Below are 24080 nucleotides of genomic sequence, written 5' to 3' on the forward strand. Positions count from 1 at the left end.
CCCAGTTTGATAGTGGTGTCTCCAGTTGCTAAAATCCATGGTGTGACCCATAAGGCAAGTTCAGAGGCTGTTGGGGACAGGCGGTGACTGGGGACACGGGCAGGTTCAGAGGCAAAGGGCCAGAAGAACATTCCCCGCTCTCATGTTTGGGGCACAGGAGGCCAGGGTAGCTGGAATGGTTTGTTTGCAGAATATTCCTCAGGGGTTTGTCTGCAGCATGATCTGGTGCTTCACAGATGAGCATTTATTATGTGAGAGACTAAAGATATGACCAGGATTTGCAAGATCACCCTCTTCCTAAGGACGTGTACCATCAGCTGTCTGTCTTGTACTTGCATTATTACAGTCTTGTGTTGCTAGCTGGATGCCTGCTATTTCTGTGGTGGTGAATGAAGCGAGATGGGCTGTTTATACATGTGCATGATATAGATGTATCCTAATAAAATATGGAAAGAGGAGGAGGAGGGTTCTTCCGTAGTATCTGTTTTTGCAGGTCTCACAAATATTTTCTTTCAATTGAAACCTTGTTTAAATGCCACAGTGTAACTGGCTGCCAGTCAAATGCCAATCACCACAGATATGTATGGCACTTCTTGTTATTAATTGGATGCGCATTATGCTGCTGCTCTCTGTACACAGAACCAATATGCAAATCTGCTGGTGTTCATGTTTTTGCTGAGGTTTGTGCAAGAAAAGCATCCTGCTACCTCAGCCTCAGCTGTAAATGTAAAATAGGTGTCTCCATAATGGATTGTGTTGTTTCTTGATAAGATGACACCGATGTAATCATTGGGACTCTGCACAGTGTCCCCAATTATTGCAGAAACACTGAATTCTGCTCTGTGCTGAGTTAGCTTGAAGCAAGAGAACATAAGTGCCTGAAAACACAGGGCACCGTGCCAGACTTCCTGGTCCGAGGACCAAGTGCAGTAGCAGTGTGTGAGGGGCAGGGCCAGACTCCCAGCATGGAGAGACAGTGTCCAACTACTCCTGCTCCCAGAGAGCTCCCTCATCAGCCTGTGTGGTCACAGTTTTGCTCTGAGTGCCTCCCACTCAGGTCGTTTTCCTTTCTGCCCACCCCTTGAGTGCCAAGTGTTTGTGTGTCCTCCTGCCTTGGCCACTTTGCTCACACGCCTGCTGTTCACAGGGCACCGTAAGCTGTATTTTGCACCCAGAAGTTTGTTGGAAAGCCATCCAGCTCCTTAGTAAATACTTGTTTAAAAAAAATTATTAGAAAGACAGTCATTTGCAACGTGAGTTTTGGTTCTCTCCTAGGCCTCAGCCATACAGAGCCCTGAAGGAATCTGACAGTGCTGATGGGGAAGAGGCAATCAGTCCAGAAAAATCAAAAGAGCCCCTGCCTCCCAGCCCTCTACTCTCAAGCAAATCCACAGAAATCAACCTTCTTGAAGACATTTTCCCTAACTTAGAAGTGGAAACGCAGCCTCAGCCTCTCAGCCAAGCTAAGAGCCTAGAAGACCTGCGAACTCCCAAAGAAGAGGGAGACCAGAGATGCACGTTTGATTACCAGGTTTGGGCAGGATTTCCTGTATGCTGGGGGTTTGCACAGAACCAGGGCTGCCTGTCTGCTGTCCTGCTCTGAGGAACATTTCCATGCTGTTGGGTAGATGCATCCATTTTCCAGCTGTTTGTTTATGTGTTTCAAAGTTCATTTCTGAATTAGGAAATTATTGGGGTGGGAGCCAGTTACAGGACAGGAACTTCCTCCATTACAGCTACAGCCTAACTTTTAAAGGAGGAAATATCTGCCCTGTTCCTGAGTCTCTTTTGTCCATTGGCTGTCACCCCCAGTTATCTTTGAAGCTGATGCTTAGCAGTGAGAGTAATACCTGGAATTTTCAGGTCCCCTCCAAACTGTGTGTTTTTTAAATGACCCTCCTTTGCTGCAACCTGTGTTGTCAGGAGATCAGCATAAGGTAACTTTTTTCCTGCGTTCTTGCAGAGGATGGATCTTGGTGTGTCTGAGAGGAACAGGATTGTGCCAACCATGAAGCTGTCTCACCCTTACAACAAGCTGTGGAGTATGGGTCACGATGACATGGCTATTCCTACCAAGTATTCCCAAAGCTCACCAGAGAGGCCCTTGACTGCTCTGGGCAACATGCCACCCATCACCTGGAGACCTCGGAGCAGAGACAGCATTCTGGCTCCAGCAGAAAAGGATGAGCCAAATCCTGCCATTCAAGGGAACATCACCATTCCTAGGCCACAGGGAAGAAAGACTCCTGAACTGGGGATAGTGCCACCACCACCAGCACCCAGGGCTGCCAAGCATCAGACTCCAGCTGGGCCAACAGAAATGCTCACCACCCACACTACAGGACGTAGCCATTTGGTTTCAGATCTTATCCCCGAGCCCTTTGGAGTTGGTAGCGTGTCCTTAGACCCTGACACCCACCAGTCTGTAAATTATTCCTCTCATCCATCTCAGCTTTTGCCCAGTGCTCCCAGCACTGCTGAGATGCTCCAGCCAGTCAAAGTGAAGACAGATAATGCAGGTAATGAAAGTGACTACCTTCTTAATCTCCTGGATCCCTTAAAAACAGCCAGCTGGCAAAGCAGTGGCCCGCAGCAGGGTCCCCGCAGCCTGCAGAGCTCAGCCACTCCACCTTCTGCAGCCAGCTTTGTCTCGGTGGCAAGTGACTTTGTGTCTCCTCCAGCTGCACCATTTGTCCAGCCACTTGGTTATCCTTCCCCAGCACCACCCCCTTTCTTACAGCCATCTCCTAATCCCTTTACGCAAACAGTGCCAGGAGCCCTGTCGGTGTCTCTAGTTAGACCCCCAAGGGGCACTTTCACCCCCTCCCTGGGTCATGCCTATAGTTCTAGCTTCATAACACCTAATTCTAGCTTCTACCCACCACAAAGACCTCAGCCAAACATTTCAACACTATCCATGCCAAACTTGTTCAGCCAGGCTCCAGCTGTGCCACCGACTGGCTCCTTATTGCTGCAGAGCCACAGCCCTTCTCCAACAAGCTCTCTACAGCCAGCATGTTTAAGTGGTCCTTCTAAAACCAGAACATTTCAGGTGGGCCAGTCCAGCTCAAAGGTAGATTCCAAACAAACACTAGCGCTCCTGTCTAATGAACCCGCTTTGATCCCTTCCAGGCCAGCTAAGGGCTTAGAGTCAGTGTTACTGTCCTCAAAATCTGAGGAGACAAAAGATCCATTTGAAGATTTGTTAAAAAAGACAAAGCAAGATGTGTCATCCACACCAGGTAAGGTTGAACAGCTCAGAAAGCGATGGGAAACCTTTGAGTAGCACTCCCGATGGCCTTTTGATGTCCCTTGGGAATTGACAGAGAGGGTTTGGGGAGTTTGGGTTGGGTTTTTTTTTTTTGAGCCAGCATACAACCAAGCATTTCTTTTCTGGAAGACTGAGCCAGGCTAGCTGCAGGACCATCACCGTGCTGCGATTCACACCCGAGAGCTTTTTCCCCAGAGTTCAGAGTCCCCTGTTGGGCTGGTCCCCTGGTCCCTCACTCTGCCACTGAAAACCCCCACGGCTCTTGCACTGACCAGAGCAGGAGGGTGTTTGGGCTTGGGTTGTTTTTTCACACATGGCACGGCTGCTCCTCGCAGTGTTCCTCCTGCCCCTCACAGTGTTCCTCCTGCCCCTGTGATGGGGCTGGTGTCCTGTGCTGTGTGTAAAGTGCAGCAAACAAACCCAAACCTGGGGAGGGGTTGGGGTGGGGGTGGGCACTGAATGAATCAGCCGGTGCTTTAGGTTACACTCTGGGATGAGCTTTGGTTGCAGGTTTTGATTTCCCTCCCTGGTACACTGACACTGAGGGGTGACGGGGTCTCTGGGGCAGGATTGTCTTGGCTCCTCGCTGCAGGAAAGCTGTGGCACAGAGCAGTTGCTCAGGGTCTGGTCCTGCATCTCTGGTGGGAAACTGGAAACACCAGCAATTGATTTTTCTTTTTTTTTTTAATTTGTTTGGTTATTGTTAAATACATCAGAAATAGAGGCCATAAAGCGTATCCTAGTTCTTATATATATGTGTTAATACTATATATAGCTATTATAGATGGCAGCATCTGAATGGGATGTACCAATATCTTACTTCATTATTAAAAACACACACAAAAGAGAAGAGAATTGGGATATAAAAGTTTGCCTCTGGTAAATGCCAGGGTGCAGCCATGAGGGCCTGGGTGCAGAGGAAGTGTGGGGGCGCTGGGCGGCAGATGGGTGCCAGCGGCAGCCCTGCCCATGGCTGCGGTGAGGCACCGGGATTGCGGTCTGGCTCCTTCAGCCTGCCCGAAAAGCCAGAGTCTTCCTCCCACTGTTGGTGAGAATGCGTTACTGGTTTAACAGGACGTTAAGTGGACCACAACATGGACTGCTGGGTCACACGGTGTGAGAACACCATGAAGAGGCTGGAGGGTAGGGTCAGTCTGGTTTGTAAGACATGTAGCGGTGGCAAGAGTCATCTCAAGAGGTTTCACCTAACCGTAGCATCCCGTATAAACCCGCTGTCTTCGCAGTGCTCACGCTTGTGTTCCTTCAGTGGTGCTTTTTCTTTCTTTCTTTTTTGTTGTTTAATTTGGGCACAGTCTGATGTAAAACATGTTACTCCAGGAGAGGTAATCACATCACCATTAAGCCTTTGATAAAGGAAATCATTTTGGACACACGGGGAAATTCTTGTAAAGCTTTATCTGATTTCCAATGTATCTATTTTAGTCATATAATCTTGGACGTTTTCTTACTCTAGTGTATGACAACAGCTGTCTCTGCATTTGAGTCTGTGCAATGCAAAAGAAAAATACTCTTTAATACCTGACATGCCAACAGTTTGGGAAAGAAAGGCCGTAGTATGCCCTGAGTATGCTATCTCTGTAACATACTGATACTCTGCCAAGCCATTCGGTTGGTTGGGTTTGTATTTTCTCTTTGTGTTGGAAGACAGATGGTTTTAGTATTGCATAGTAAAATATTTAAAGTCCAAGGTAATAGTTCCATTTTATTCTATACAATTTTATTCTATACAGTGAGTTCTCTGCACACCCCACGGGTTTCTTCCCCAACCAGCACAGACTGGGCTGAGCTGCTTAGAAATGGTTTACTTAATGGGTAACTGGGCCCGTTTCCCACACGTAGGGAAATGGTGGCTGCATCCTCATTGCTGCTGTGCAGCTCCATTCCCCTCAGGGCTGGGCTTAGAGCTCAGGGTGTAACAAAGAAAAATAACCCCCCAAATTATTAACGATTTAACTGTAAAAGAGGCATTGAGGGGTGCAGCTGCCCAAACTGCGTCTCACAGGCCACAGTCGGCCATCTTCACATCAAGTTACTCCCCAGGAAGAGAAGCAAATCACAGCAGAAGGTGCCCACGTCTATTTTTAACCACATTTTATTGTAAATTTCTTTTCTGAACAACATTCTAATTTTTTACAAATTATAAAATTTACAATTACAAAAGAAAATCAGGTTCATGATCATCAACTACAGCAAGTCCAGTTTTGTGAAAAAATATATTCAAAAATTAAATATCAAAAAAGAAAGTTAAAAGTTCATTATTGAAAAACAAAGAACTTCCATAAATTATTTTGCAGAAACGCTCAAGACACGGACAGTGACGGGGAACACTGGTGCTGGTACCGTCCGCGGGTGCTCCCAGTGACACCATCCGCTAACCCCAGGCAGCCACTGAGCCTTTGTGCCCAGGAGCAGCGGGGATGCAGCAGACCCACCGCCTGTGGTTTGGTGGCTTTAGGTGCCCTTGCTGGGGGTTGTAGGTTCTTGCTGCCTGCTAGAGTACCACAGTCACACAGTAGCAGTTGCAACACAATCCTGCTTTGCTTCTCGGAGTAGCACAGCCAGGAGGGATGTTGGTTCATGTCCAGCCTGTCGCTGCCTTTATTGTTCTACAGCTTGACCACAGGCACTGGAGCGGAGCCGCACCACAGACGTACACACAGCTCCTGGCAGCGCCCTGGCTGGAACGGGCTGAGTTTCCCCAGCCCTGCGGCGGCCCCCGGCCTAACACAGGTTTGCTCCTGGTCATCGCGGGCTGAAGGCAAACACAACCTACCTCTGAACAAAGGTAAAGGCCGGGTGGGGGGGGCTCTGCCCCACACCAGCCCACAGCTACTGGCCCATGCACTCCTTTCTCACCAGGAGGTAAGCCACCCTTAGAGGGGTGGACTCAGAACAAGGGTGAATTCTGTTCCTGGAGACACAGGAGCCCCTTGAGAGCTGCACTCCCAGAAACACCTGCTCCTCTTCCTCTGTTCTCTCCCCATCACAAATCTCTGCTCATCTGGTTCCTGAGCCGTGCAGCCTGCCCGGTTCCACTGCAGCCGTCCTGATTCCGAAAGGCTCTTAGAGCTTCCAAAGGAGCAGCTGGAGAGTACACGGAGCAAATCACTCGGATTAACAGTAACAGCAACGTTATTACTAATAAATAACAGTGGCAGCAAGCTCCTTCTCTGTGTCTGAGGCTTTTCCAGACCATAGCCAGGCATCACCGTGTGTTCCTCCAGCTCTTCCCCAGTCTGAGAGGAAACATGGCCATACACACAGAGCAGCAGTTGCCTTGGTGCCCAGTGGTTTGGGTTTTTTTTTCCTATGTTTCATTCTTATGTATTCATATTCATTCCTATGTATTTTCATTCTTAGAGCAGCAGTTGCACACACACAGAAGCACTGTTCTTAAGCAGACAGACCCATCAGTAGTTTATACTCTTCCCTTTGCTGAGACTTACAGAAAAATTTACATCTACAGTAAAAAAAAATAATTAAGAGCAAAACAGAACAGCATTTTCTTCTGGTGGCAGATAGCTACAGTGGGCAGATCTACCCCCTGCTGATTAACAGTGTGTTGGCGATTAAAAAGCAGCACTGTTTTCTAAAATATTTCTCATTGATAGTTGCAGTGATTGTCCTGAAACGGGACTAAGTTTAGACCTCACTTGGCCTGCTCTGCCCCATCTCCTTCCACAGGCTCTGCATCGACATCACAGGGCTGTCCCGCAAGGTTACAGGCTCCTGCAATCTCTCCTCCTCACACAAGCACAGACCCCTTGGTGTCACCCATCACATCTCCTAAGGCCCATTGGGTGGTCATGCTGCTGTCTATGGGGTTGCAAAGCCTGATCTGAGCCAGTGATTGGTTTACCCACATATAAACATCGTCAAGAAAGCTGAGCCAAGAACTGCCACCTCAGTCTCAGGAAGGCACTTGAAATATTCCAATGGTTTAGTCGTGGGAAAAGCTGTAGTAGAAACATCTAATGGTACTTACGTGAGTCTGAGAGCAGTTTGTGGTAGTGGCTCTGGCCTGGCTGGGGAAAGGCAGCAGCAGCTCTAGGCGGTGGCTCCCAGGCACGTGTGTTTTGAAACAACCACACAATTCACGTTATTTCTTATTACAGTGGTTTAATTCCCATTAATTAGCCCTGTGTCTCTATCTGCACGGTGCCTTTCTGCTGACTGCACAGCATGACAGTGACAGCAGCTGCACCCCAGCACGACTGAGGGAGCGGCAGAAGCGCCCAGCTGAGCAGTGCCCGGATGGCCCATGGTGACCGCAGCCCTGTGCCGTGCTCCTCCCCGCTGCTGCCACAGCCACTGTGTGCCATCTCTCCTCCACTGGCCCCTCCAGACCTTGTTTTAACTCCCAGGCTTCACTGCTCTGGCTGGCAGACCAAGTTGATGCAGATCCTTGACAGGATGAGCTGCGATATCCAAAGTCCTTCAAGTAGTTGAATTATTCCTGCCAAGTAACAGCAGGCAGCTGCCTGCAGCCTATGCAGTAGCTTAAAGCAGTACAGACCTGGCCTACAAAAACACAGCTCAAGACCGAAGGCAGACACCGCAGCAGTTCAAGACTGTTGAAGGAGGACAGGGCAGCTGTTGTGTGACCACGGTCCTCAGATCAGTCTCTCTGTTGGTGGCATCTTGATTACGTTCCACATTTCCACTCGAGCCCCATCTTTTTCCTGCCGGCTTGGGCTGTAAGTTCCCTGAGTTGCTCTCCTCCTCTTCATGACAATCGCCGTGGCTGCAACAACTGCCAGGAGAAGGGCAGCCCCTGCAGCCCCAACTGCTCCCACAACGGAGGAGTTGCTAAGATGCGCCCACACAGGCTGCTGTGGTAGAACAGGGTGTTACTCAAGAGCTTCCACTGGGACAGTGCTGCATTCCACATCCCCATCCCCAGTGCCCCTGTCTGTGCTGCAGTGTGCTGACAGCAGTGCTGGACAGGAGCTTCCCCCTTTCACTGTCCCCTCTGCATCACACAAAAGTCCAGGGAATACAGAAGCAGTTGGGGACCCTTTTCCTGCTCCCCTCTTCCCCCCCACACAAACCCCAGGCATGGCTGGCAGTGCCAGCACCAGCCCCCCCCCCCAAGGCTCTGACTGTACCTTTCCTGTGTGGTACTCATGGGAATGTCTAACAGAGATCACCTCACAAAGCCTCGAGTCAGGCAGTGATTTCAGTAATTCCCCGTAACACCGTGGTGCTCACGGGCAGGAGTTCAGGGCTGCTGTTGCTGTTGCAGGCTGCTTGTGAAAGCCCAGAGCCCTGAGCTGGGAAGGCTCCGAGTGCCTTCCAGTTCTTGGCAAAAACAGAACAGTATATACACCCCAATCATAAATACCCTCTCTGCAGCACTCCTTAAAAGCATATATAGCGCTCTTAATCTGTAAATTAGTGCCTAATTTAACCCTGCCTTTCAAAGCAGATTTAACTAGGCCATTGCTGCCTGAAAGGTGGGACAGAGCCAGAGGACTTGGAAGCAGGATTGTACCTCAGCAGCTCCTGCGGCCGGACGCTACGGGCAGGCCCTGGGCTGGGAAGGGGCTAAAGGGGCTCAGGGCCTGCAAGGGCCTCAAGGCACTGAAATCAGCCGGGACAGCGAGCGCACGGACAGTCTGCCTTGTCCTTCTAAGCCGTGTCTTCATTGCCTTAGGGAAACTGAGATAGGGCGGATCTGCTGCTGCAAGTGCTGGGAACAGATCAAGGTCAAAGCAGACCTTGCAGGTGCATCTCCATGTCACGGCAGTGCCTATATTAACCGCTCTTCAGGTGGCACCTTTAGGACACTGTCCATCTCCAACCGAGCTCCTGCCACTTCTTGCTGACTTGGACTGTAGGTTCCCTCTGATTGACGCCTCTTCCTTGCAGTGAGAATCATGAATATGAGACCAATACTGAGTAGCAGTAAAGAGCCACAGGCTACAGGGACAGCTACTTCAATTACTGGGGAGGGGAAGAGAGCACCTGGAGTCCCTTTCTGTAAAAGAAATTAATGGAGAAACAATGAAACTCCAGTGGTTACAATAACTTAAGTCGAAGAACCCAAAATGGTGAGATTAGAGGGGGGGGAAACAAGTGCTGTAGCTGACTGGCACAGGACAAGCAAGGAACAAGCACAGGGCTTGAGGGCACCTGTGCAGAGATCGCTCACATCCATTCCTTCAGCTGTTAGCAAAGCACATTCAAATGGTCTCTTTTCAGTGAGAAGAATGGACAGTAACACACTCCCAACTCTTCTTTCCAATCCAAAGCAGTGACACTCATCAGCAACACTAACTGGAAGCTCTGGTGAGGCTGACCTCAACAGGGCAGAGTTCTCTGCAGAGAGTTACCAGTGGAACGTTAATGCCATCACAATGATTCATGCAGGGCACATGGACAGAACTACCACAAGGGAAGAGAGCGTTTACGGAGCTCAGCCACCAACCGGCGTGGAGGCGGCAAACGAAACGCAGACAATTCACAGGACCAGCCCTGGGGCTACAGAGTCACTATGAAGCACCATGTCCCTTGCACACCACTTGGTAAGGAAGAGAACACCCAGCTCTGTTACAGTTAGAACAGCAGTAGTGAAGAGTCTGAGCAACATCAGACAGTTCGATGAGGTGAAGCTCTCCAAGTACTATCACACACTCCACATTCTCCCCTTTGCTGATGGGTTTTCACAGCAGGCCGGTCCCTTGAGATTTACATGCCAGGACAGGCAGCATCCACAGTGGAAATTGTTCAGGGGCCTTAGAACTTCCTTACCAACACCAGACCAAAACACACCCAGGTGGCACTAGGAAAGAGCTAACTAGTGTTGCAAAAAATTATGTAAATCTAGAGTTACTGCAGAGCAGTGTGGATGCCAGTGACCCCAGAGAATGCCTCAAGCAGGGGACCAGTACTAAAAATTAAGGTTCAACATTTTAAATTACAAAGGCACATACTTCAATGTCCACAGCATATAAAAATGTTCTGGAACAGACATGAAGAGAAGTTGCAGCAGAAAGGATGTTAAAAAGGTCAGTACTTGGGTGGGAGATGCAGGTGATAAAAGACTGAGGAGCAAGATGCACTGAATGAGTGTTGTTCATGGTCCAGTGGGGTTAAGGGTGGTATGGGACACAACAGCAAAGAATTTCAAAAAAACATGGCATTTTTGTCATTGGAGAAAGCTCTGAAACTGCAGTGAGCTGAACCTGAGCAATGGCATCTGCCACCTCATGGATAAACCCCAAAGAACCCAAGCTGGATTCCTGACAGCGTTTGGATGCCATACAGGCTACAGCAGCACCACAGAGGATCCACCACAGAAGGAATATTCCCAGAGTACCTGCGAGTCCTCCTGCCATTTTCAGATGACTGAAGCTCCAGTTGATTCTCTGGGGTTGCCAAGTCTCAGGTGATGTGCTAGGAGTTAGCTCTAGCTTTGCGCAGCATGCGGTTAGTCACACGGTGCAACACCAGCGTTCAGTGTGCCCAGCCCTCTGCCTCCTGCACGCTCTTTGCTTGCTACTCTTGGGGGAAGGAGAGAGGGCACAGCTACTACATCCCTTCCTTCTACAGCTGTCATTAACAGCCAGCAGCCATTCCCTGTCCTCCCCCTGCCCCCATCATGGGCTCTGGACTTTTAAAAGTGAAAAGGAAAACAGCTCTGCAAACAGCAACAGGGTGGCAAAAATGAATTAAGGAATCTCCTAGAAGTGCCCTGGGACAGGGGAGGCAGGGATGCCTGAAGGAGTGACCCTGTGGCACATGCACTGCAGAACCCTCAGTAACAGCGACAGCAGCAATCCCCCACCTCAGCACACAGCCCTTTCCATGCAGGGTTAGTACATTCCCAGGTTACCAGACAAGCTGCCTGTCCATGCAGTAGCTTTACAGAGGAAAAGCGAGTGTATGGTGTAGCAGCACCCGCACAGGAAGGTTCCAGCCTCGAGCTGCGATGCTTTGCTGATGCAGGAAAAGCAAAGCATCACAGAGATGGCATCCACCAGGCCCCTCAGGTCAAAACAGACTCAGCTGAGCCTGCTGCTGCCACCCCTCACCCTGCACAGGTTGGAAGAAGAGCCAGGAGCCCCCGCGAGCGGGGCTGGTGCTTACGTTAATGTCACAGCGCTCCCCGGTGTAGCTGGTGCTGCACAAACACTCGTACTTGTTCTCAGAGTCCTGACACGTTCCTCCGTTCTGGCAGGGGTTTGGATCACACTCGTTGATATTAATTTGACAACTGGAAAGGAAAAGTGTATTAGAATGAAAGGAAATCTCTCACTTATGTTCTTGTGCCACAGAACACAAGATCACACAGCCCACAAAAGCCTCATTTACGGTACAAGTTCCTATTACACCTTTTTCAGGTGCTTTCTCCAGGATCCAAAACCAGGAAGTTTTTACCCCTTCATACCAACCCTCCTTGGCCCCTTCTGTGTGACGGAAGCCACTGCGGGTTTCCAGCCATTAATGAATTCTCAGGAGGCACAAGGACTGTGTGGAAGCAGTTCATGCTGCAACAATCAGAATGGGCAGCAGGATCATACTGAGCCTGCCTCTGAGCCTGCCCCTTCTAAAGACTAGCTAGTTTACAGCTTTGGAGCAGTTCTTTGGCAAAAGGATACAGAAAAGGATGAAGCGTTTGAACCTGCTCAGCTGTCCCCCTGACATAAGAATCAGAGCACCAGCTCCTTCACAGGCACCAGAAAAGAGCACTTACGTCCTTCCAGTGAAACCTGGCTTGCAGGTGCAGTTGGCTCCCCAGGTCTCACTGATGCACTTGCCACCATTCAGACAGGTGAAGTTCTTCCCACATTGCTCGGGCGGGAACGGCCACCTGGGAAAAGCAAGAGAAGCCTTCACAGCACTCAGGTCTGGGGGAAGGCAGAGGTGCGGCTCAGCAGAGACTGGGCTGGTGAGGGTCCTAAGCACAGACACTGGTATTTCTAGGAAGGACTTTGACAGAAGCAGAGGAAGAAACCATCTCAGACTGTCTCCAGCATCCTCACCCGTCGTATCAGTGCTCTGAGCACACCCAGAGAACATGCAGGAGCTGTATCAGTGCTGGGGCTTTTCTCGTGTAGCTGCCTGCTTGTGCTGATGACAGTCTAAGTAGAGCTGGAATACCATTAGGATACCAAACCACAGCAGAGCCAGGCCACAAAAGGGTAATGCAATAGAGGGCTAGGTAACTGCCTACACCAGGCTGACCCTGGCATCAAAGTAGACAAGGCACTTACTCGCAGCGAGGTCCTGAATACTGAGGGGGGCACTTGCAGGAGTAGCCATAAACACCGTCAACACAGGTGGCTCCATTTAGGCACTGGTGCCGCACACAGTCATCGACGTTGATGTCACACTTCTTCCCAATGAACCCCCGGAAGCATTCACACTGAAAGTCTGCGACTGCATCGACACAGTCCCCATGAACACAGGGGCTCGACTGGCACTCATCGATGTTGGACTCGCAGAGCAGCCCCCCCCAGCCAGCACTGCAGGCACAGCGGAAGGAATTGAACAAGTCCTCGCAGGTGCCGGCGTTGAGGCAGGGGCTGGACGCGCAGACGTCAGCCCCGCTGCAGCCCAGCCGGACGGTCCTTCTGCTGGACTGCTGGAACTGCTCTGGCTGGGGGTACGAGAGGTGGGCAGTGAACGGCAGGTAGATTCCCCCGATCTTCACCTGACCAAGGCAGCCAGTGAAGTTTTCAGCCAGAACAATCAGCGCGTTGTTCTTCAGGAAGTCCAAGTTCCCCGCATTTCCCTGCAGAGTCACATTAACAGACCCATCCAAACGCACCAGCCATCTGGAGGAGAGCGCAGATGGCTCTTCCATCGACGCAGAGATGGTGTGCCAGGCACCGTCCGTGACAGACTTCTGACTCAGGAAGCTGACACCTTCGATGCTATTCCCACTCCTGATGGCAACTAGCAGAGAGGAGTTCTTAATGGCTATCTGGAGGGAATCCACTTCTTCCACAGCCCGCAGCAAAACAGCATCTTCATCCCTGGTTCTGAAATCCACGTGGAGGCTGCTCAGAGTTCTGGTCACCGACGTGTTCGTGGTGAATTCAACGGCCGCGTAACTATCGAACGTTGCGTTAGCCAGACCTGCGAAGGGAGGGGCAGAGCACGAGGGATTTGAAAGGCGGCTGGTGTCACGTGTGAGACAGACCACTGGCAAACTCCTGGCAGGTTCTCTCCCTTAAGGATCATGTAAGCTTAGTGTGAGCAGAATTACAGGCCTAGCTGCTGGCATCCTTAAAGCTCTTCCTGTTTACAGTTTTACCCCAACAATAATACCCGGCTCTGTGTAGCAATTTTTACTCATCAGTCTCGCAGCACTACACAAACCCACAACTACTCCCTGCTTCCTGCTAGAAAAAACCTAGAACCTCAGTCAGGAAAATAATACACCCAAAGCTGCTGAGGCAGCCTGCAGCAGAGCAGGGAACACCCTGACATCCTGGGTTCCAGGACACTTTCTAGACACGAGCCAACACTCCCTCTGTGTCAGGGCATCACTAGCCAACTCCATGGGTTTGTCTTAAGAGAAAACCAAGACACATCTGCACTACTTAGTTGGGTCCTACTTGGTGAAATGAGAGAGCAGGGCAGCGTCCTTGCACTGCAGTGGTAACAAGGTAGGCTGTCACCCCACAAAAGTAGATAGGTTCCGCCCTGATCAGCTCAAAGTATTAGAAGAAACAGAAGAGTCTCTGCTCCATATTTCTATTTATTGCTACAGTATGAACCAGGAATGATGCCCACAGACAGTGAGCACATAAGCAGGAGAACAGTACTTACACACATAGCCTGCTACAACATCGATACAGGTGGTAGCTTCTGGACATGGATCACTTTCACACCAGACTCTCTCCTCACAGAATTTCCCAGTGAAATTAGCTGGGCAGCTGCAATGGAAATCATTCCATGTGACAGTGCATCTGCCACCGTTCTGACATGGCTCAGACTGGAAAACAGAACACACAATCGAGGAGCCGTGTGATTAATCTTTGGATCTGAGAATGTGGTAGAAGGAAATGTGACAACAAAGATCAGCAGGGGCAGTGCTTGCATCAAGAAGGAAGGGTAATCAAACAGTGACTCAACAGCACTTGAAGGAAGCATGAGGTCTCTGTACAAGACATTCCTGAGAGCCCAACTCTCCCTGTGTGCTGATCACCAGAAACTCCCTCAGCAGAGCTGCAGTGATTTGGAAAAGGCCACAGCACAGCAGCCAGGGTGAGCCAGGTGAGCCAAGCTACAATGTTCCTGGAACCGTAACAAACAACTGCACACATGTAGAGACAAAGACAAGACCTCATACCTTGCAGGTGTTATCCGAGATGCACCCGTTCACAAGGTTACCACGTTGGGTCCTGTTGAGCTCCTGGGGCAGACTGTAGTTCTCAACCTGAAAAAACTCTATCTGGTGGCTGTTCAGCTGCATGTCTTGCAAGCACCCTTTAAAATACCCTCCCCACGTCTCAGTGCTGCCTGGGTCAGGATGACCACCAATGTGCACTTCATAACCAGCTAGAAGAGGTCTTGCTACGAGCTGTCCTAGCTCCAGGTACGTGTCTGATTGGTAAGCACCAACAGTTCCTCCTTGGAAAGACAGGACTACCAAATGTCTTCTCCCATCAACTAAATTTTCTGGAAAGGTCACAGTATCTGCAGAATCCATCTCTACCTTCAGCCTGCCACTCTTCAAGTATATGCTGAGGCAGGGGTCAGTGTCATTGCTGATTTGCAACACCAAACCGTCAGGTTTCCGACTACGAATGAAAAAGGAGATGTTGAAGGTTGCACCAAGACTACCAGAGAGGGTGAAAGAGGCAAAACTGGTGGAATTCTCTAGGCCAAATGTTGCTGCTGGGCGCTCTGGAAGGGAAAGGAAACACGCATCAGCTCAGTGACAAGGGGAATGCAGCTGGCACAGGGGTATTCAAACCTTATGAGTATCAGGCAGAAATGTCACAGCTCTGAGAAATTACCAAGAAGGGGAGTGTGGCCTCGCTCTCTCTGGAAGGCATGGGCTCCAGCTCCCAAGTAGCAGAGGGGGAAATACAGGTCTAGTGGAGTCCTTGCCACCCAGCAGATTTACTCAAGGACTGCTATGCTAGAGTTGCTTTTAAAATTCACAACTTTGGTAAGAGCAGAACAGCTTTGTACTTGCCATGTTTAGGGCTCAGAAGCAAAACAAAAACTGCAATGACACTGGTATATGCCTTGCAGGAACAAAAATTGCAAATAGACAGGATTTTAACTCAAAATCATCAAGGAATTTCCTTTACCACTTTCTATCTATAAAGCAATACATTCATATCCATCCTCAACTCAGAAGCTCAAGATCAGCTTTTCCCAGCCAGACAACCTCCCTGCCCTCCTGCATTCCTGTAGATCTGATACAAAGGTGCAGTCAGAGCCTCTGGCTCAAGGAGGATTAACGTTGGCACCACAAGCCCAGGGCTGTTCCTGCAGGCCCAAGTGACAGTAAAGGGATCAGTAACTATTTCATTTGCAGAGGGTTTTGCTTTAGTTTTCTTACTGGTCAAGTAGGAAATACTTAATCCAGAGCTTCTTCCAATGCCTATCACTAACTGACAGAGGAGCTGGCAGCACTCACCATATGAGCAGTCTGGGCCTCCATAGGGCCTGGAGCAGTCGCACCTGAAGGTTGTCCAAAGGTCCACACACAGCCCTCCATGCAAGCAGGGCTGGGAGAGGCACCACTCTGTCCGGTCACAGCCCTGCTTCACCAGGGAGGACTCGCCCATGGGCAGATCCAGAGGGAGCAGAGCTACAGCATCTATCTGAAAGTCTTCCAGGCAGCCGACAAAGCCTTGCTGGCTCCGTGTGTTGTTGGCCAGTGGATCCTCAGCACCTCCAACATACAAGTTCTGGAAGGTGTGTGGGATGAGAGCAGTGCCAGGGGGGACAGGAGAGCTCTGCACGCAGACACCTGTGTCACAGGAGTCATGCCAGAGCTTTAGCTGCACAGTGCTGTGCAGAACAACTTCAACTTTATGCCACTGGCCATCATCAACTCTCAGCCCCTCCAGGAGCAGCGGGTACGCAGCATCCTCCCTCTTCAGTCCCACATGCAGGATGCCATCAGAGAGCTCCAGAAACAAGTATTCGGCCTCATGGCCTTGGTAAAAAAGGATAGCGCTGGGCAAGGTGGTTCGGAACCGGAGGGACACGTTGGCAAGCTCATCTCCTGCTACGTCCCTCCTGCTCTGATTGGTCATGGGCAGCTCAATGAGGAGATACCCTCTGGAAGCAAAGGAAAACGTTGTTGGTGTTGAGCATGTGGCATCATAGAAACCAGGCTGGCACTGGCACAGGTGGCCGTGGCTCTCAGCTTGGTAGGTTGGGATGCACAAGGCCTCATTTTGGCAGTCGTGTGTCTGGCACCCAGTGAGCTTGACAGAGCAGTTCTTCCCTCCCCAGATAATGCCATCCTGGCTAGGGGCACAGTGGCAGGTATAATCAGCAATGCCATCCTCACAGACAGCTCCATTCTTGCAGGGACCCTCCTCACACTCATTGATGTTAACAGCACACTCCACACCTGCGGAAGAGATTTAGAGAGGGGATCTCACTGCAGGGGACTGCAACTCCCGTCCCCAGAGCACCAGCAGGCACAGGCCGCCCTCCCCAGTACTGCTGCTCCTCAGCCATCCTCTCCAGGAGCCACCAAAAGGCAGAGAGCTGCCAGCAGGGAGCCCCACGCTCGATACAGAGCGGCCGACCACGAACATGAGAGCAGGGAAAACAAACTCCTGTGCTGTGCTCCCAGGTGCTGCATGTAACATGCTGTGTACAGAGCTTCAGCCTACACCACCCAACTAACTGCTTCTGCTGCCCTCTCCCAGACTATCTTAAGCACCACTGGCAGACCACATGCAGGGAGAGCGAGCAGAGGGCATTAAAGGGATAAAACAGCACAGACAAGGATTTTATGCTGCTTTCATGCACAGACTGAGTACAAGGAAACTCGAATTTTAAAGTCTGCAGATCTGAGCAGAGGCTGTTCCAGCACCACTGCTGCAGCCAGCCTCAAAAGGCACTGGCAGCCAGGGAACGCCTCAGTTAGGGAAATTCAAATTCCCAGACAACCCTCTGGTTACAAGACGCTCACAAAACTCAGCTCGTTACCAAACAACAGACAAAACTCTGCAGGCCCTTGGCCATATTGCACTAAGCTGATTTCAGCTCTGTCCAGCTCCTCAGATGCGAGTGGGGTAACTCGTATCGCATCCCCGCTCGCCCACGCCCCCCAGGCACACATATCCCAACAGGGCTCAAGGAAATTACCAGACATTACACCCAAATCTGGTTAATGAAACCCTGCTGTCATTTTCCTGGGCACCTCCAGACTGACAGAAGAGCTCTTCTGAACCAGTTTGCTTTATCTAGCCCATTACATTGGTTTCCACTAATCTTCAGAGACAGTCACACAGATAAACCAAGCACGGATTATCCCAATCTAATAGCATTACTCCTGGAATCCAGCTAGCAAGCACAATGAGGACAGCAGAAAGAAAAAGAAGGAATTCACACACAAAGGAGGGGAATCAAAACACAAAAGACATTTGTGAAGAAAAGCCACTGGGCAGAATGTGCAGCCCAAAGAGATTGGAGTGTGACCTGAGGAAAGAAATGAGGGGACACAGGGCATTAGGAGCACTGGAGCTGGAGTTGATGAGTGATAAAATAAATTAGCAAAGATAGAGGCAAAGATAGAGGTGGGTGGTTTGTCCCTCCTCATGCCCCAGCAACGCCTCACAGGCAGTGCATGCAGTGGCTCAGCACCAGCTTCCAGCTCCAGAGCCTCTGTTGTGCCTGTGCAGGGACACAACGTGTAGGGAGCTCTGAGGAGCACTGAAAGGGAAATGGAAGGTTCTGGTAATTCTGCACTTCCCAGCTATGCTAGAGCTGTTCTCTCGGCAGCGTTACCTCTGCTAGGACATAGCTCTGTCCTGACATAAACTAGAACTGCTCAGTGTAGTGGAAAAGACCTGGATAACTACTGCCTGGAAGAAGAGCTGGGCTGATGGACAGAGTTGCTTGTACTACTCAGCACATCCCTTCTTTCTCCAGCTAGTAAGGCCAGGCTCGCTCAGCACCCAGAACCTGGCGTGGGACCTTACTGTCCAAGGAAGCAGCAAGGACAGAATTAAGATTTCAGCACAAAGCTGTGGCCACACCTGAAGGCAATGTGTTGAAATAAACAGACTATAATGGACATCTCTGAGCCTGGAGAATCCCAGTCTGGGGGAAGATGGGAAGGCTTCAGGTGGAACTAAGCGGTGGAACTTTGTGGTTTTGCAAGTTACCAGTGGATTGGAGGGCTCTCAAAATTGCAAGAGGCAAGTCTGCAGTCAGATTTAAGGGAAAAGCTGTTGAATGGCATTGGAGAGACAGGTTTGGTATAGTTCCAAATCCTTGAGATTCCCTTCATTTCAGATCAGGGCTGTTGATATTTACCAGGACAAAGAGAAGGTAGCCTTGGTTGATAACAAAAGGAGAGATGCCATGAATTTCTGCATTTCTGAGAGCCCAGCTCATACCACATTCCTAGCCCAGCCCTCTCCCCTGGAGCAGCAGCAGGGACACCTGCCCAGGCTGTTTCCCAGCCTCCCAGCTGACACCTGTGGGGCCAGGCCTTCTCACCGGGTGGCAAATTAGTCCCTAGGGCAAGTGCACAACCCCAGGCTGGTGGCTAATTAAACACCCAGCTTTCCCAGGGGACGCAGCTGGTTTCAGTTCTTCGATTATTTGTTTGAAATGGGTGAAAAGAATAAGCTGACATGTCAGGTCTTTACACACTGTCCAATCTCACAGCTTACAAACAGGCAAAGGAAGCATTCAGCAGCAGAGAGGAGGCAGCTCTTCCTAGAGAAACCAAACCCACAAGAATTCTTTTTGTCCCTGTCATTGTTTCTGGCAGCAAACAGGACTATAGCAGGAGAAGTAGAGGGCCTAATACAACACCTTACATACTCTTGCTCTCCTAGAAGCCAGTGCAGTGCCACATTTTAATTTACAGCAGATTTTAAGCCAAACTGGTAACAGAGGAGACGCTGTGCCCGAGCTCTGAAAGCCTGGCCACCAACCACTTTTTCCTGGGGTCCAGTGTCACAGCGTCACCCCTTGAACAGTTACCTGGAGCTACATCACTGACTCCTTCCATGCCTTGCAGCAACCATACTCTTCAGCAGGCAGCTCTCTTGCCCTCTCTCCCTCTCCATTAGTACCAATTATTTTTGTCAATTTTGTCTGAACATCTCTGGCTTGTCAGACTCTCCAGTTAGACCTAGGGGTACAGACCCTTTCCTGTGTATCCACTATTCCAGTGTTCCCCAAGACATGGACAGCTGTCTCTTTGCAAGCCCACTGGAAACTGGATGTTAAAAAGAAGTTCAGAACTAATTTATTTCCCTAGAAGCATATACATTCCTTTCCAGGCATAATTAAAATAAATAAATAAAAGGGGGGAGACAACTCCATTTGACACAAGAAGTCACTTTTACATAGTCTTCTCATTCCCTCTAAACTTCTTAGCTCAAATGTTTACTATTACTTGAACTATCAATAGTAAGAGCAATGTTGCCAATCTGGCTCATTACATAATTAGGAGGCTTTAAAATGTTTAATGAGTTTCTTATCTAGTTGAAGACTAAAACCCCCAAATCAGCGGAACCTGTTATCTGAATAATCAGACAAGAGCTGTTTCCAAGGCTGCTATCTGGAGGGAAGGATTTTCTAACCAGTTCCAGTCAGCTCAGCAGTGTTTAAACCAACAGCCCCAGGGAACAACCCCCAGGGGCTGGGTGGGGAACAGACATTAGGAAGTAGCCTGTAGTATTTTCAAATACAAATAAATCCATTCACTGATTTCTAAAGCGTTACTGGTGTGGTGAGAAACGTTTTGTTCCAAGAGAGAAGTGTTATTAAAATCCTGACAGCTGGATGAGCGAAGGTAACGATTTCCTGACTGCTATTAATAACCAGCCATTGGCTGTATATCATGTTGGAATCGTATTCTTCAGTGCATTAAAAGAATAAGTGCAGATGAAGAGAGATATTCTAATTTAGCTGCCATACACCAAAAAAACCCTTGAAGGATGAGGTCTATTCATGGGCCCAATCTTGAAACTGGAGAGTTCAGTGGGCTTCCCGGACAGCACCAGCCTGGCCTCTCCCACACGGCAGCTGAATTCCGAGCAACCTTTCCCTGGTGCATCCTAATTAGGGTTTGTATTATTATTATCAAAAGAAAAAAGGGGGGGGGAGAATTAGCTGCAACAAATGGACCCCGACACAATTATATTTGCACAATTACTGTCATTTCCATGGCAACACACCGCTGTGACCTCTCTCCCACCGTGCACTACTACTCAAGGAGACGGAGGGGGAGGAGACGGAGAAGTGCACAGGCCAGCAAGGGTTTGTGCTCCGAGTTAAAACAACCCCTCCTTCCCCACAAAGCTGGTTTAAATCACTGCAGGAAAAAGGAAAAATCGCAAAACACATCTGTAAAAAGCCAAACTCAGGTGTCACAGAACTAAGAGGGCACACGTGTGTGTTTCCACCGAGAAGAAAACAGGGACCCGTGCCCAGGAACAGCCCGATTCAGTTACCGCACCCAGCAAGGCAGAGGTGGAGCAGACACACACACAGACCATGCCCATGGCTCCCCGGTCATCTCTCCCCAACAAGGAAATTCCTTGCCCTAAAGTTTCCAAAACAAAACTTTAAAGGTCTCTTCAAAACAAAAACATTCTTCCTTCCCAGTCCATTCCTGCTCCTCCTCATGCCTCCAGCTACCTCTAACCACACAGCCAGCTCCCTGCCCTGGGCAGGCACGCAAACATTAAGGACACATTGCAATTACTGCACAGATCTCATTACCTGCTAGCAGACAAATTCCCTTCAGGATCACCCCAATCAGCACAGATTTCATGGCCGACTCCTCGAGGACATTTGTCACAGAAAAGGGGGAAAAAAACAGGGGTGAAAGGGGGGAAAAATGACAGAAAAGGCTGGACTAGACCAGGAGAATGTGTGTAAGCGCTCCCTGATGCCAGTCAGACAAAAAGGGATTGGAGATGAAACTAGCCAATATAGAAGAGACCTGCGCTGTAGTGAGATCTAATCCAGCCCTGCTCTAACCCTCCCCAGCTGGCCTCTGTCAGTGCTGACACAAAGAATGCGGACTCACAGTGCATTCCCACTCTGGGCATTACAGTAATACCCTGCTATCCACAGCGCCGGCGGTGAAAAGGCGAGACACGGTCTCTCGCCCTTCCCACCTCTGAGGTGAACCTGCCAAATTCCATGAATAAGGCCAAAATATACATTTTTTTCTTCTTCTAGGAAAGCCAAAAAGCTGCATTTCCACCAACTACAGTGCCAAATGCAGAGTGCAACCTGGGCCCTAATGAACAGCTCACGCTGACCATGAGGGACCAGCACCAGGGGCAGTGTCCTTCCCCCATGTGCGTCACGGCACCAGCCTTCCCATTCAGCAACATTCACACAGAGAAGTCTCGTTTGAACCACCACAATCTGCTCCTCCAAAGTCAAACTGAATGGAAGGATGTTCCCTGCATAGTGCTGGCTGTGCCAGTTCAACATGGGGCTGCAGAATCAAAACTCTTTCCTCATCCGCAACCTTAGACTATGAGCTCTTGCAATCTCTTCCTGTTCTTGTGATTCTGGTTCCTGGAGGCAGAATTTGCACTTCCATGTGGTAAGGAGCCCAGAGAAAGTTCTTATTTCTGCAGAGAAACATTATTTGTGAGCTTTTCCCAAAACTTGGAGTTTCTGTTAGTATCAATGCCAGGTCCAAGCAAACAAAACCTCCCACATGTCAGTCTGGAATCTGCTTCAGCAGTATCACTTAAAGATATTAAAAGAAAGCATTCCAACAACTCGTGTAGCTATTTTGCTTTCTTCACTCAATCCAAACATGCCAGTCAATTTTACAGATATTTTAAGTGGGAAGGATATGGTGAGTGCTTGTTTGGAGTCAAAATGTCTCAGAGTCACATCTGGGTCCTACGCAGACCTAGCACAGATTTTAGGTGCTACCTGTATTAGCTAGTGTGACTCTTCTGTTATTGTTCAAGAGAAAACAAGTGGGTAGCTTGTGCCCATTCAACTGCCTCCTGCAACAATAAAGTGTAACAACTGTGAAGACTGAAGAACATTAAAACCCTTTAAAAAAGATCCATATTCAATTTATACACACACGTGTGTATTTTGCACACAGTCTGTCTGCATACTGCTGATCAGAAGTACACTGAGCCCAAATCCTCCTGGTGTAACTCAGCACGGATCCCAATCCCTACCAGTCACCACATCTTTTCAGATTGATTAGGTGAAAGGCTGCTAATTAGAAACTGCAATAGTTTCTTTTCCCAGGCTCAGTTCGCAGCTGCACACAGACTAGGGTTCTCTTGGAGAGCCAGAGCAAGGACAGAGAAATACAGAGTGACATCAGTTCTAAACAGGACATATAGATGCGACCTAAAACACTGTCGGGTCTGTTAAAGCCAAGATGGGGGACCACTGAAGTTCCGTTTCAAACTCCACACAGCTGAGGAGTAACCACTGGTTCTTTGAAACCAAAGGATTCTAAAGAAACAAAAAGGATCAGCTCCATTTTCTAGAGGCTTTAATTCCCTATTCTTACACACCAGCAATCATGCAAGTGACAAGATTCAGTCATGGGTTTAAATTCAGGGAATTATTTTGTTCCTAATCATTCATAAAACTGCCCAGAGGAGGTCAGGATAAAGAACACAAAGTATTTCAGAGGGTTCTTAACCAAAAATGTCACAAAAAGTGCACTTTGGGTAGAAATGCCCAAATTTCACATGTGCTCTTTAGACAGAGATCAGCAATTTCCTCACTGTGTTGGTAAGTAAGTCCCAGAAATTCAGGAGTTTGTCTCCAGGCTTCAGAGACACCCACCCTAGTCCCAAGAGCTTTCCTTGAGGAAAGGAAACTCTGGTCAGCCTGAAGCGTATGTGGCAGTTCCACGCTGCAAGCAGCGGCCTCCTGGCAAGCAAACCCATTATCACTGAAAATAACAAACATTGCCAGTATTTTATGTGAAAATCAACACATTGAATATAGTTTAATGTCTGGCACCTTGAAGTCACCTCTCCTGGCAGACCCCATCAGAAGACAGCCATCTCTCCATACCTACACAGGAGAAGGTGTCTCTCTGGGACACTGCTCTGCCCAAGTACTTGCCTGGCCTGATTCTAAAGATGCCAATAAGCTGGGCTTCACCCATTTTGGTTAGTAAGGAAGTCAAATTTAATGAGTTAAGAGTTGCTCCACCACTAATAATCCTCTCAAAAGTCTTTAACCATGGTGAGCTGGCACAGCTCCGGCTGCCCATCGCCAGAGCGATGCAAAGGACAAGTTCAAAGCAGATTGTGCAGTCACCATCAGACTCTCAAGAGGGCATTTTGATCAAAACTCAGCTGACACCTAGGCATGAGCAGGATCTAGACTGAAGCACATGCTGTTGCTGGTTTCTGATCAGATGGCAGGAAAGTCGAAAGGTCTGATTAGCCAGGGAGCTGTGATCCAGAAGGGAGATTCAACGTGGAACGGAAGGGAAGGCGGGGGTGGGGGTGCTCTCACCAAGTGTTCCCTAGCTCCCCTCAGCTATATTTACCAAAAGGGATTCTGTTGAAGGGGTAACAGTGCTCTAATCTCTTTACTATCTTAACCTTTCAGCTGCCCTTTCTGTAGAGGCTACATCTCTAAAACAAATCTG

The 24080-nt window shown here is 49.3% G+C and overlaps 2 protein-coding genes across 2 annotated transcripts in view; one reads left to right on the top strand and one right to left on the bottom strand.

The window, feature by feature from the left end:
- DENND1A (DENN domain containing 1A) overlaps window positions 1–3399 on the top strand; it is a gene marked incomplete at its 5' end in the record, with an annotated part of 188530 nt that extends 185131 nt beyond the window's left edge. The window contains 2 exons of the mRNA XM_084272711.1: window positions 1276–1531; window positions 1964–3399. Coding sequence (XP_084128837.1) covers window positions 1276–1531; window positions 1964–3286 — 1579 coding nt within the window. The 3' untranslated portion in view covers window positions 3287–3399. The remainder of the gene's footprint in view (window positions 1–1275; window positions 1532–1963) is intronic.
- A 5645-nt stretch (window positions 3400–9044) lies between these two features.
- Window positions 9045–24080, bottom strand: part of CRB2 (crumbs cell polarity complex component 2) — a gene marked incomplete at both ends in the record, with an annotated part of 31847 nt that continues 16811 nt past the window's right edge. The window contains 7 exons of the mRNA XM_084272615.1: window positions 9045–9272; window positions 11384–11510; window positions 11991–12107; window positions 12511–13378; window positions 14075–14240; window positions 14598–15154; window positions 15900–16847. Of these exons, the coding sequence (XP_084128741.1) occupies window positions 9045–9272; window positions 11384–11510; window positions 11991–12107; window positions 12511–13378; window positions 14075–14240; window positions 14598–15154; window positions 15900–16847 (3011 nt within the window). The remainder of the gene's footprint in view (window positions 9273–11383; window positions 11511–11990; window positions 12108–12510; window positions 13379–14074; window positions 14241–14597; window positions 15155–15899; window positions 16848–24080) is intronic.

Source organism: Gallinula chloropus (genome assembly GCF_964237585.1).
Source record: "Gallinula chloropus genome assembly, chromosome: 18".
Lineage (NCBI taxonomy): Eukaryota > Metazoa > Chordata > Aves > Gruiformes > Rallidae > Gallinula > Gallinula chloropus.